Raw genomic sequence first — 14,990 nt, forward strand, 5'->3', positions numbered from 1 at the left:
TATATATAACAGCTTAAAGAATCAGAAATATGCTCCAAGAGCGAGGCATAGCTACGTGCTTATTCTGCTTGTGAATGGAAAAGGAAGAAGGAAGGGTCTTCAAGGAAAGTAGCCAAAGGAAACTGAAGCGAATGTAAAAAACATTTCAAGGCTATATTTAGAGGAAGACATTCTTCATACATTTGCCAAGCTATTCACGTCATTTCACACAGCATGTTTTATCCAGCTTTATAAGTCTATGAGAGAGCCGGGGGGGGGGGGGGGGGGGGAATCTGGATCTGTTGCCAGAAATGGAAATCTTGCATTTATGTAGAGGAGCGAGTATTTTAAGCATGTGAATTCAAGAGTAATTTCCAAAGGGGGAGGAAAAAAGAAGGGGGGGATGGGGGGTAGGGGGGGTGTGGTGGTGGTGAAACTTTCTACAGATATCACAGAAGGATTCTGCAGTATAGAATTTATAAGTAGCACATGTAAATTGCCCTCGCATGCTCCCTTTTGGGCCAGGCTCACTAGCCTTAGCTCTATCACTAAAAATACTAAAACGAGGGCATTTCACAAAGTTCAAGTCTTTAGCTGGTATAAACCGGCAGAAGCCTTGTCCGTGTCCATGTAGACGGGATACATCCGTTATATAAGCAATTACATATTTCTCCTCTGTAATGAGGTAAACAGAAATCTAAGGTGAATAAACAAACGCTATACACAAGCTCAAAGGTGAAAACAGAAACAAAAATACTGCAGTTTTATAAGAATATTATGATTTTTCTTTAACTCGTTTAGTACATGTCATGAGGTTCAGCTATTTGCATAAAGAAATGTCAAGCATACAAAAAATATGTCAGTACCAGATGTAACGGTAATAGGAACAAACCACATGGAAATTTCCTGTTAGTGACCTTCTGGAGGCTGGGGATGGAATCCATTTGAGATACAGCACTGGTTTTACTTAAACTTATACAAATGACTTCTATAAAAAGTTTTTACCTTCATTCCCTTCTCCAGGTGGCTGATAAAACGAAAGCCCCAAAGATATGATGGCTGCAATTTCCAAGATTATAAGAGTCACATCCTGCAACGCTTCCCAGACTAGCTGTAAGAATGTTTTTGGCTTCTTTGGAGGTATAAAATTTTTTCCAAAAATAAGCTTTCTCTTTTCTAGGTCTGCAGCAGTGCCAGCTAATCCTGTGAATAAAATAAAATAAAATAAATTAAAATTGCAGTGAAATAGAAAATGCCCACTTTTATCTGCATTCCTATAAATTATTTCTCCAAGAACAACTACAAGCCGTACTGCCTATGGCATATTAACAAATAGGTAGATTTTCCACTTAAATTTTGCTTTCGCAAGATGATTTATCCTTACATTCTGAACAGAATCCTCATGGACTCTATTTAGAACTAATTCCTGACAGTTTTAATTGTAAAAAAGGCCTTGAGTTAGTAGGATTACTTTAATAAGACCTATGTATATAGATACATACACACACGTAAGCAATGACTTCTGAAAATAGATCATAAAGCACAAATAAGGTGTATCTGGGATGAAGCTGGAATAGCTGTTGGCAGCTCTTGGTAATACCAGTCGCAGAAGACACATATCTTTGTTCTGACCTTGGGTCGGTGACCTCAACGTATAAATCAATAAAGCATGTCTTGTCCTGCTTCAAAGCAACCTCTCTTGCTGTGTAAATACTGGCACACAACCGCCGGGACCAACTGCATCAGTTTTTTGTTACGTGGAAAAGGGCAGCCCAAGTGACAGGTTATACGTACAAAGGAAGTAAAAAGGAAACTATACGGTTCCTTAAATCGATATAAAAATGCGCGTATTTTGCATGGTACTTCAACGTAGGAACAGTTCAATTTAAGGATACGGTGTAAGTACGTGTGGCTGCGCTGAACAACCCAGGTGCTTTTTTCCTATTTTTTAATTATATTAATGTATGCACGTCTAGCGCCTCCTCGGGGGGGGGGGAAAAAAAGAGACAAAAGTAAAACAACCCAAAGACTTGCAAGTGTTAGGGAAGAATCACTGTGCCATACAGCACTCTCAGCAGCACAAAGAAGTGCAATAAAGGCAGTGGTTACACATACCTGCCAAGTAATAGTCGATGTTAGTTGCAACATTTACAAAACTGCGGGGTTTGAATGCGATCGGTAACGTAAAGTTATTTGTGCCTATTCAGCCTAACATGACACAACGGAGACAGTTAAATTGGGAGCCGAACCCTGCGGAACACAGAGGTGCCTGCGGGCGAGCAGGAGGAGCCCACGCAGCCCCGGCTCCGCGTGCCGGTCAGGGGGAGCCCGCGCCTGCCGGCACTGCTGGGGCACCTGGGGAGCCAGAGCCCTGTCAGCAGCACCTTCAAGACGCCAAGCGAAAGAGATCAGCGCTCTCGTGTGCTAACGGTACTCGGCTTTGTGCCTCATCCGTCCAGGACCAGTGCGACTGTTCCCAGCAGCGTGCGGGTGACAGTAAGTCACCGCTCGGGCGACAGCACCAGGCCCCAGCGTAATTTCCTCAAGATGACAGCGATGCTTTTCCAACACATCAACCCTCCGCAGTACAGGCAAAGATGTTGACTCACCTTTCACGGAAGGTATATAATTACAGCTGTTGTGTAGCTTCTGGCTCTTGGTTAACTCATCAAACTTTCATTTCACCTTCAGCTTCTAAGAAACCCTATCCTTCTCCCAGATAAAGGCATGCTGTAGTTATTATTACCTCACTTTGTTTAATTTTCCATACCTAGTGCTTAGTGACACTGTAACAGACAGGTTCCAGCTATTATGAAGGGTGTCTACATTATTCTCTGCGATTCAAACAATAACACGCCAAACCCTCTGCTCTTCCGTGGGCTCCCAGTCAGCTTCCAACCTGGGGTAAGGGCTTTCTCCTGAGAAACAGGACTTGCAGGCTACGAAACACCTGGGGAGCTGCCCCTTTGCGAGCCACTGCAGATCACAGCCGTTAGGACTCGGGAGTCACTCACCACTGATGGGACCTGACATAGGGACCAGCCTTTAGCAGACACCGAACAAATTCAGCTGGAGCCTTCAGAGCTCAAAAGCACATTGGAAAGGAAGAGATGTCTGAGAAACGCCTACTTTCCAGTACAGAACATATGTGCACGGCGGTGGGCCAGCTCCAGCAGGTACGTAGATGACCGGGCACTCAACGGCATGAGAGGGATGGCTGACGTACTACAGGAGATAGCTGCGCTGTTTTCCAAGAATACTATTTACCTCGACGTGATGAATTCATGACTTTGAAATTACGCTGCATACTTTACTGTCAGGAGGCCATAAAAAGTATACGCATCCTGTCCTACGTTACTGACCATGACAAACAAAAACACACGCACAGACTGAGAAGCCTCCAAAGCAAAAGAGAGACACTGGAACTCAAGGAGCTGCTTTTTCTCCAAGACAAAAATGGTTTATTTAGACACCATAAGGTTGAAGACTAGACTGCCTTTAAAGCATCTACGGTCACCATTATCTTCCAGACTACAGTCTAAGTAACCTACATTGGAATTGAGGCACAAGTTTTATTTAATTGTACTCTTTCATTTTTTGTAATAAATATTATCTTCCTGAAGACCCATAAAAAGGCACGGGTAAATCGTGTGTGTGATTTTATTCTTCTCTATAAGTCTATTTCTTGGTGAAATTATTCACCAAGTCAGTCTCACCTAAAAAAAAAAAAAAGAGCATATTAATCTTTAATTATGAAATTTCTTTTCTTGGAAAACATTTAGAAATACTTGAAATTAAATTAAATACTCAGTTGAAACCAAAAGGTTTCCCATCTCCTGAGATCTGGCCATCGCTCTTAAAAAAACATTCAGCAAAATTTTGGGTTTATTTTTTTTTTTTCTCCCACTGAATGCCAAAAACTAACAAGCCCCTGTATTTAGAGAGAGAGGAAGGAGAGAATGAAGAAATCTACGCACCAGTTGATGAAATTGCACCATAACAGTCCTAAGCATTACTGTAGAGAAAAGGTCGGAAAGGGACAATAAAATACAGAGAAGCCCAAGTTATACAAAGAGATACAGCTCAGGGAAACGCGATTGAAGACCCGAGGCAATGGACGATGTTTATTTTGTAAAAGCTTCCCTAAATCCTCCAAACTAGTGCCAGCAGAAGGTATAAGGAGGGCACACTCCTTATTCTTTTTCAAATAATCTGCTTTATTCAGAAACGTTATTCCGGAGAGTCCTAAAGGTGGAGCGAGGGAGCCCCGCGGCGCTGCCTGCGGAGGATGAGAGTCACGGGCGGATCTGCGGGCGCTGCTCCCCGGCTCCCGCGCGCTGACAGGCAGCGCAGATGGCACAAACCTCAATTAGCGCAGCACGATCTGGAAGTGGACAGCTGTCCTCACCAGTGCTTTTAACCGGGAGATGGCTTTCCTGCTGCTACATTTTTTTTTTACCTCTTTTTTTTCCATATTACACATGGTGACTTCATTACTGTTCATGAATTTTTTTTTATTTCTTGCTTGTCCCTTAAGTATTGAGTCCTGCGCAAATAATGAAAGAGCATTGCAAATGAAAGCCATTTGAAATACCATTTCTATATCAAGATATAAAACATCTAAGGAAGTGAAAGAGAACCATCGAGGACAAAAAAAAAAAAGAAAAAAAGAAGAATGGAAATACCAGTTCAATATGACTTCAGGCTTCATGTGTCACTGGTTAAAGCAGCAGCCTCCATCTTATCTTCTGTATGAAACAAGCCACAGACTGGCTTTTTTATGTTCATGTATCCACATAAGCATGAATGTTTTAATTTTTTTTTTAATTGCTTTTCTACGTCGAACCTGTGCAATACTTCTTTGCTTGACCCAAGTGTTTTAGAATTATTATGCAGATTTGGGTTAAATTCATATATAAACAGTATACACAGGGTTAGGAAATATTGTGAAAATCTATTACCGATGCTTCCAGCACTTGAATAATTTCTAAAGATCTCCATTTCCAAAAATTTTCCCCAGAATGTGTTTGAAATTTGTGGGAGAACGCAAGCAATTGCATAGAAAACATCTTCTACAACGTTGTGCAGTACATTAAATTCATTTCTCATTTCATCTGGTATATCTTTATACAGAAACTGTTTCAATTGTTGCTTTTTTAGAGGGAGAAAGAGACGAAAAAACTGGAGAAATGCCACTTAATTAATCTTCTCTGTTCCTTATCTACATCTGTCAGTTACTGCATGCTGAATATAAAACCAGCATTTCAATTAATGCTTCCTGGAAAATTGTATTTCTCTGACAGTCATCTCCACTGCAACCCAACGGAGCATGGCAAGCAGAGAATGATTTCAGTGCTCCAAAAATAGCAAAAGCACATCACTACTAAAGCAACAATTAAAAAAACCTGTAGAACTTTTAAGAGAACGTTTTACATCTGCTTGAATTATGAGATGAAGACTGCAGAATTTACATTTGCACTAATTGTGCAAATAAACCATTCATTACTTACTAATGTCCTTCTGTACATTTTCAGATGCATCCAGAAGAGTTGATACAAATTTCAAATAGCAAAAACTGTAAACGACGTTAATTTAAAAATCACAGCATATATCACTTCACAGGCAGAACAATTGTTCAGCAAGGGAAGTAAAGGCTTCACGGTGATTCTGAACTGCTATTGAAATTAATGCACAGAGGTAAACCAACTGTTTCGACCAGTGACTCCTAATGACCAGCAGATGCGACATGCGTGAACTCTTCCTGTGAGGACACAGACCCGTATTTATCTCATGAGCTCCCACCGCCCTTGTCTCAAACGCTTTTCCCAAATGATGAGCATTCCTAGCCTCACGTTATCTAGGTATTCACAGAAACTAAAAAGTAAAACACCACAAAGTATCACCTCAACAATTATTTCATTTCCTTTGCCTTGTTTCACCAATTCCATTTATTTCGCATTTAACTACAGAAGAATCCCTTCCGTTACCACTGCTACGTAATGCTTTCATATACCTTGCCCCACCAGCTTCTACAGCTCTCGCACAGATCCTCAGAACTTCCTAACGTCAGTCAGAACTATTAGCCCAGTTACTACTGTTGTAACACAGAAAACCCAAACCCACAATCTCATTCAGCATTTTCAGTGGGACTTTACTCTGTGGCTTTGGAAGCACTATTTTGCAGACTATTTTGCTTTTCTCTCTTGAAAACAGTAGAAGTGACAGCAGGCCTTTTCTTCTTCCACTTCTTTCACTTCAATCTAGGAAGTATTATCTATCTAGTGACTGAAAGAGCTGAAAAAGTCAAATTTTCAATTCAAACGAATAGCTTGTAACTAACAGATTTAGTTTCCGAGACCTGCCTTAGGGAACTGTCCCTTCCCAAGAAATCAGGGAAGGCAAGGAGACATGCACAGTGAACTGCGATTACCGCTATGGTTTTGATCAAATGCTAAGGAAGGTCTATTTTGTCCCTTATGCATAACGATGTCATCAAGCACACTATGATGTAATCCAACATCAGTCTTCATTGGGTCACGGATTCTTCATGACTCTTGTTTAAAGGGTATCCAAGTAAACCAAACCCCTACTTTGGCCCAGGTATGCCACAGAAATGTATGTTGCATTAAACTACCCTGTTTTACTGCCACAGGATTTTTTTTTTTTCCAAACTAAAACATACACCGAAGACGTGAACCACAAAGTGAAAACATTCACACCTAGACTGGATGCCTCTGCGACCTCCCAGTTTTATCACGTACGTTGCTTGAACATTTTTTGATGCAGTACATTGAAATTCTGCTTAGGTCGTATCAAAGTAAAATCAGTTGAGAGAACCCAGCCCATCAGTAGGAGAGTATTTAATGAGAGCACTTACCAGTTTCAGCAAGCTGAATTCAAATTTCACTAGTGAATGAACCTCAGCAAAGTGTAATTTCCTTCTAATCTTGCAACAACAAAGCTGTCTGCAAAGCATAATGAATCTCATGACCTGTTTTCATAAACGTTACTTGCTTACATTTGTTTACATAAATTTTAAGAAATTTGTCCCAAAATTAAAAGCCTTCGGAATTCCAAAACACCTAGCACATGTCCTGCAAGCGTCACACTGCTGGTGCTATTCCTACGAGTCCACGTGGCAGCTCTGCTGGGAGACCCTTGCAGGATTTAGAACCTCCTCGAGCCAAATGCTTTACAGCTTGACCTAAACAGCCAACAGACAGAACCGAGGGGCGCAGAAGCGGCAGAACCAGGAAATTAATTACCTCCCCCTCCATTTCCTCATTAATCACCCTCCCTCTTCACATCTAACATCAACCAGTGGCCAAGTCACCACGTCCTGCCCTCTTGAGTTCTGCCAGGGCTTCAGCTGCCACCGCAGCACAGGGACCACCCGCGGCAGCTGAAAAGCAGCAAAACGACTACAAAAACCCTAATGGAAACCCTCCCCGTCACAGGCTGCAATCAGAACAATCACTCTGAAGTCACGCAAAGTACATAAATACATCTCTAAATCCAAGACGTTTTAAAAAATAAAGTCACTGAAGAGCTTAACATTCTTATAGACCAATGTGTCTAATGTAGATGTCAAGAACAGATATGTAACAACTTGCTTTTCTACAATGAGTTTCCATCTCTCATTCTCCTAGCTATAGAAATGCACCAGCAACTTTATCTCAATTTTATGAGGCAGCGAAAGGCTGAAGTTCTTGCCCCAGACAGTCTAGTGGCAGTTCAGGGGAGTAAATTCACATCTCCTGGGGTTCCTGATTTACACTCAGCTGCAAGACACCATGCACGATTTATTACTGCCAAGAAGCACTGAATGCTCCGCGACATGTTTCATTCATTTCCCCATCTAGCCATTTTGGTTTTATTTCTTCTCTCTTCTTCTAATTTCTTTTTAAAGTAAAATTGCTCTGAAAAGAAGCTATTAACCCAGGAACAAATGATTTACAGAAGATGACTAATAACAGGAGAAACAGAAAGGACTGCCGATAGTGACTGTAATGTAGCCCCCCCAAAAGCCACACATCTGAAAGACACACTACAATTTCATAATAATCTAAAGACTGGACCTATGTGCAGTGCACAACCATGAGCAAATAGCAAGGCAACAGAGGAGACATCAAACATTACAGGCAAGATATGTATCATAGGGGATGACTAATATTTTTCTTGTCTAAACAGACACCATAAAGCTTTCTGCAAAGGCTGGCAGCAAAGCATTCAATGAGAGCTGAAGGTCCAGTATGAAGAAAGAGGAATTAGGATTTCTTTTTGACAAATGTACCGCTGTCAGTGGGAGTACGGCTGTTGAGAGGGAAGATAATCATCCCACCAGAAATTATTCCTTCAGCTCCTACTCCCCTCCGTAATGGTTACACCATTGACATAGGTCTCATCTTGCGTACCACAGGCTCCTGGAGATGTAGTATCAAGTACAATAAAGTCATTACACATTCGGGGCAGCAATACTAATAAATACTAATAACTAGTTTGTATATCCAGCATCCAGCTCCCACACATTACCAACCAGACAATGAAGACAAATTCCTTGTTACATTATATATAAGCAACAGCTGCGGCAACAGCGCAGATCTTCACCTAGCACTAAGAGACAGTTGCCTAAAAGTTATGGATGGTCTTTACTGCAGCTCAGCCACCAAAGCCCAGGCCAGCAGGACACCCCACAGATGCTGGGTACTTTGCGTCGGTTCTCACAACACCCTCAGCAGATTACTGGGATTGGGGCTTTATGGAAGAGATGGAGAGGGAACAGGGGAACGTAACGATTTCTCTCCCCGCTTCCCAGGTAGTCAAAGCCTTGAGATAGTTTCTTCAAACACCTTTTTTTGTCTCTTTAAGCAAAGCTAGGATTTCTCTCCCGCAGAAGGCAGCACTGTGATTTAGAGCAGACGGTACAAATGCCGTCTGCACGGCTCATGTATTACCCACAAAGCTCCGATTTCCTGTTGAAACACACACGTACAAGATGGGACCATTTCAATGAAGCTGATGGAGAGCATGAGCCAAATGGTATCAAAAGCGCACTATTACAATGCCGAGTTATAGTGTGATTGTTCCAGATAACGTGAAAGCTTCTTCTTACCCCTTAATATTTAAATCAAATTAAGCATCCCTGTACAGCTTAAGACACACTCGCTGGCTATTCTGTAGGATCAGGCTTGAAAACACTAACATATGAATTGGGTAATGGCAGAGAACAGCAACCTTCTAAGTTTAATGGAGGAGATCCAAGGCCTTAGCCAAGAAAAAGAACAAAGAATAAATAAGCACATAATAAAGTCCAAGTGGAAAGCTTTCCTTAATTAACACACCTTCATAACCACTTACCATCACTCTCTCTGGACCCTACAAAGAAATTCACCACTTTAATGCTAATGGCAACCACAGGGGCTGAGGAGGGGAAAAAGACCCTGAAATCAACCTGCGATTCTCTGTTCCCAAACCTCAGCCCGAGCAGTGCTGCCGACCAGCAAACCGCTCCGGCTGCTGCCAAGGCAGCTCCTGCCTGCCTGCGCGGCCCGGCACCGCCCGGGAAACACAAGTCCCCCAGCAAAAAAACACCGTCGGTCATGGTCCCTAGGGAAGCCCTGATTTCATGGCTCAAGTAAGCGCCCGCAGGAAGGATCTCCTGCCTCTGAGCCCTGGAGTAGGTGCAGGCAAACAGGGAACCACCACCCACCCACAGCAGGACCAGAGGCTGCCGTGGGCAAGCAGCAGAGCAGGGAGTACCACAGGGTCTGTGCTTGGGATCCTCTCCTAGCAGGAGAGAAAGTAAGGATGGAGCCACATGTCCACCTGTACATGTGCACAGGCCTATACTCCCTGCCAACAGCAAGCGAGGGTGACCGGTGACACTGAGCCTGGGGACTCCTGCTGCTGAGTAACACCTCAACAAAAAAAAAAAAACCACAATTACAAAAATAGCTGCTAGACTGTCTACTATTCATAGGTGTTAAAAAGCCTTCAACTTTGATTTTTCCCATTTCTTATCATAGCACAACTTCACGTCACTTGAGGTTTTGCAAGTAAAACATTATATGCAAAGGACAAACATGTCAATGAGACGTCCCAGAAACTGAGGCCATCTGACTGAAACTCAACACAGTGAATACATGCTATGGAGAGCCTCAGGTGGCCTCTCCACGCTGTAACGGACTTTCACGCTGATGTGGCCTAGACTCGCTGAAGACTTCTCATGATTTTCTGTTCAGCTCCATAGAGCATGTCCACTCAGGATGAGTCACGGTAACCTGAGAAAGCAAACGCCCAAGGAATAAAGCACGTGCAACTGGGAAAGCATGGCCTGAGAGGGGAAGATATCATGCAGCTGAAGATGCATTAGACAGACTTCTAAGTCAGTAAAGCATCAAGCTTTTATCCAGTATCCTGAAAGTCCCATGCATCTCTCTGTTTATTTTTAATATTAGTATTTGTCACTGCAATCACCATAGTTTGTTTCTTTAGTATACGCAGTTCCAAGGGTCTATAGATCATATTTATTTGATGAAGCCTATTGGAAAGGTTAAAAGGAACAACGTACGCTCTGGTAATACCAGCAGTATGGAAAACAGGTTTTTTTTCTAGACAAGGCCAGGAATTTGTAGGTTGAGGTAGCTAATTCCTCATATAGATGTTTTTATCTTTTACTTTAAATAAATAACAGAAGGAGAAATCTTATGTTCTGAAGAAAGAGGCACATTTTTGTGATGTCTGTAAGAGAGTCAAAATGAAAATACCAAACCCCACTTTGCTGAGTCTGCTCCCACAGCTTGATTCCTTCCCACCCCCACTTAAGAAAAAGACAACAAATAAACCAGATAGCAATGAGCTGCATTTTTCTGAGGTGTTACTTCCAAGTGCTGCTACTTGGCAACTCTTCTTAATTTCATTGCTATCTTTGTCATTGTCATCTGCTTTTCCTGTGAGTAATGTCAGCTACACAGCAACTGTACTGGCTTCAAGCTATGCCTCTGCAAGAGGCAGAGCGTTTGCCATAGCGCGTCTTACGCTGCTGGCTATTCAGGAGAGTACTCAAGGTATCTAAAAGAAAGTGAGAACATTGAAGAAAACAAAGTGCTATGGTCATTATGCCATCTGCAACACAACATTAAATGCCATTATCACTCCTGCAAGTGACAGTGATGTCAACTCAAAACCACAATGCCCAACTTGTGAGGAGACAGTAAGATAATAAGATGCTTTTTGAGCATCCAATGGATTACATCCCACTGCTCAGGAACATTAAAATAATTAGGCCTTTGAAAGCTCTAACATAGCACACGCACTGTGAGCTCAATGTTACCTGCGTAACGCTGTTGCGCTCATCATTACCCATTTGCTCCAGCTTCTTCATAAACAAGTGGGACCCAACCTTTAGATCACCTAGAATCCTAGAATGGTTTGGGTTGGAAGGGGCCTTGAAGCCCATCCAGTGCCACCCCCTGCCCTGGGCAGGGACACCTCCCACCAGCTCAGGTCGCTCCAAGCCCCGTCCAACCTGGCCTTGAACCCCTCCAGGGATGGGGCAGCCACAGCTTCTCTGGGCAACCTGGGCCAGGGGCTCACCACCCTCACAGTCAAGAATTTCTTCCTGAGATCTCATCTAAATCTCCCTTCTTGCAGTTTAAAACTGTTCCCCCTCGTCCTATGGCTCCCCTCCCTGCTCCAGAGCCCATCCCCAGCTTTCCTGGAGCCCCTTTGGAGACTGGAAGGGGCTCTAAGGTCTCCCTGGAGCCTTCTCTTCTCTAGGCTGAACCCCCCCAACTCTCTCAGCCTGTCACCCACCTTTCCTGTAAACTTAAGTACCACACAGACTTGGAGGAACAATAAAAGTGACAGAAGCTGTAAAATTTCATCCAAAGGTGCCAACGTAAATGCTACTACAGTGAATATCTCATAACTGAACACAGATAGTCAAAGTTTAGTGTCACTGGGCACTGATAATTAGCAAGTCAAACAAGCTCCCTATTGCCCATTTTACAGATAAGTGGAGAAAAGATGGCAAAGACAGTCTCAAGGCTTTCCAGTCTTGTGGTAATTAGTTAATTCAGCCCGCAAAAGCTGCCTAGGTGTAAAAGAGCAGCAGAGGAGAGCAGGGGACCCACCATCAGTAGCAGTGTTTTAGTTGGGACGATGGCACTATTGGAACAGACATAATGTTATTCTTCCAGAGTTCTCAGCCTTATATAAAGATAATAAAAATAGGATAATACCAAGAGATGCCTTTTTAATACTGTGAAAAGTGGCAACGTTTTCTTAACTCCTGTTTTATTTTTGAATGATTAGAAAATATAAACTGTGACCAAAGCAATCCCAAGATGTACTGTGGGATACAGCATTATTTTATTCTTTTACCCACATGCAGCAGAACTCCATTAGGAACACAACACCCACAGGCACCTCCTAATTTAGCACACTAAAAAGCCCAAAAGAATAGACTCGCTTTTATATGAAGCATATATTGTCAATCACCTTGATTAGCCCTCAACATAACTAACCTCATCTGAATGCAATAATCACTACTGAAGTTCTCAAAATTCTCTCCCAGTGCAAATCAAATACTAAACTAAATTACAAAGTAAGTACCTCAAGGAAGGTGTTCCTAGTCACCAGCTGTAGTAAGAGCGTGAGTCAGAAGCCGTCAAGGACACCATATATTTTTATGCTCGCTGAACTGGTCCCACTTCAAAAATCCAATCTAAATAGAAATATTCTAGAACATGTAAGACTTAACTAATAGGGTTTCTGCACAAATGAGTAATGTATCTCACTAGCCTGTTTTTCACCCTTTACTAAATACATGAATTCCGTTGCATATTCTGTAGAAAACAGAGACTCTGACCTGCATCTCGTCTTGTATTTTACTGCTGGGGTGATGTGGAAACCCAAATAACTAGAGCTGCTGACCTCAGCCCGCACAAACCTGGGGGAATGCAGGCAGCAGAGGCAAACACAAGACAAACAGCAAGCGTGGAGCAAGAGCACACCCTGGGAGAGTCCTGAAAGGAGACGACTTCAGATCCAAAACCCAGTTCTCACCGACGACAAAAGTAGGAAACATTTTTGGGATACAAAAGATGGAGTTCCAGCAATCCGAAAAGCCACTGAAAATTGCTCAACTATAAAGAAGCTCTATTAAGGTGACAGAAGTGGGAAAGGATTTGTATTCAAATCTCTTCACTTATTTGGTCGTAATATCTATGTGTTCTTTACGCTAAGAATGACTTCTTCCATATTCTTAATTGTGTGTTCCATAGTTTGAAAAGTTGTGTCTTCTGGCAAGTGCACGTTCAAGAGACTGTAATAAGGCAGTTTTTCATCAAAGCAGAAACGTGCTCACATTACAAATACTTCGTAATTTGTGTTTGACATATTAGCAGAAATCAAAGTATTATATTGTATCATAATAGAAGCACCAAATTCATATTAACAACCATCCTTGGGCAGCTTCAGTGAGTAAACAAAAATCACATTTTCTTAATACCCCCAAAATAACCCCTACAGTTACTAATTAACCTTCATTATATACGTGGAAGCTTAAGTTTGTATTTGAAATGAGATCTCAAATTAGAAGTCATTTAATCAATTTATGGCTTAACCATTCTTCCTTCACAGCAGTTACCTACGTTTATATTGTGCTAGCCATTTCATTTTACTTCCAGCCCATTAATTCATGCCTTTGCTTGATCCAGCACAACTGGGAAGAGGTACTCTTAATCCAAAGAGCATCCATACCAAAAGTCAACACATAACGGTTAATCAGGAAGAGATCTGCCAGGCTGAAAGTAGGAAAATCCCTTAGAGCAAGTTTGGTTTAGACCACTTTCAGCTCAGCTTCCCAAAGCTGCTGCTGGAGACACGTACCCCCTCATCCCACAGCTGTGGCAACACGGATATTTGGAGTTGAAGCCACACATCACGCAACAAGAGAACACAGTAATTTATTTGTCAAATTAGAAACAAATTCTTGCAAGTAGTGAAACAAAAAGACCAAGAAACAGAAAAGAAGCAAAAAGAGATTAAAGAAAACCAACTAAACCCAACTTTCTGATTATATGAATGGAGCAAAATTCTAGGCACTCAAAGACTTTTTATCGTGTAACACAGAGGCACAGATTTAAACAACCACTACTTAGGGACTTAATTACATTCTTTACACTGAAGTTGTCTCCGTTATGCTCACCCCAAGAAAAGGAGCATTTAAAACATCTACATGACTTAACCTAGAGGTGTTAGTTTGTCCCATTTAAACTTCAAATGGTAGTCATACTTGGATTTTCATACGCTTTCCTTTGTATAGTTTGTTTAGGCTTTCCTTTGCATAGCTCCTTAACTGGTCAGCTTATTTTTCTTGTATGGTTCCTGCCTAACACAAAACATTTTGGGGAAAATCAGTCCAAATTCACGGTAAGGTTGGTGTCCAATATTTTACACAAATGACTACTAGCCAACTGCTATACAAATATTATGACACAGAAGGACTCCCAACTCCTTTTCAATGCCTGTTGAACGCAGCATGATGAGTGACTTGATATTTTTATTGAAGCTGTGGTTTCCAAGTTCATAGAATAGAAGGCATTGGAATAAGTCTTTCTTAAATAGGAAGGAAAAAAAAAAAAGGGAAAAGAAAAATATTCCTTTCCTAAGAAAAATGTTTTGGGAAACTGGCAATCTTCCTAAAACCCAGAACGTTCCAGAAATGCAGACTATAATTCAAAAGTATTTTGTCAACTGTACAACCGTTTTGCTCACAGCTGCAATGCAGCATTCTCTTCAGGACTGCTCATCGCACTTAAAGGATAAAACGACCCAACTGCCTACTCTGTTCCATCATTATTCATTAATGAAGAGACCGGGCCTAGAGGATTGTCATTGCAGGATAAAAAAAAGGTTCATTAATACATCCCTTAAGCACGACACACGTTAACTCTAAACAAGAGACAGAGACAAGAAAATCAGACGCACTTTCAATGTACACGTTA

General features: G+C 41.8%; 1 protein-coding gene across 12 annotated transcripts in view; it reads right to left on the reverse strand.

Annotated features, from left to right (window-relative positions):
• Window positions 1-14,990, reverse strand: part of ATP2B2 (ATPase plasma membrane Ca2+ transporting 2) — a 429,063-nt gene that overhangs the window by 125,478 nt on the left and 288,595 nt on the right. For all 12 annotated transcript variants that reach the window (XR_010072835.1, XM_063348415.1, XM_063348414.1 and 9 more), the window contains one exon: window positions 985-1,182. Coding sequence is in view for 11 of the 12 variants with exons in the window: in XM_063348415.1 (XP_063204485.1) it covers window positions 985-1,182 (198 nt within the window). In the remaining variant the exon portion in view is untranslated. The remainder of the gene's footprint in view (window positions 1-984; window positions 1,183-14,990) is intronic.

The sequence above is a fragment of the Chroicocephalus ridibundus genome, chromosome 10, assembly GCF_963924245.1.
Source record: "Chroicocephalus ridibundus chromosome 10, bChrRid1.1, whole genome shotgun sequence".
In the NCBI taxonomy this organism is placed as follows: Eukaryota; Metazoa; Chordata; class Aves; order Charadriiformes; family Laridae; genus Chroicocephalus; species Chroicocephalus ridibundus.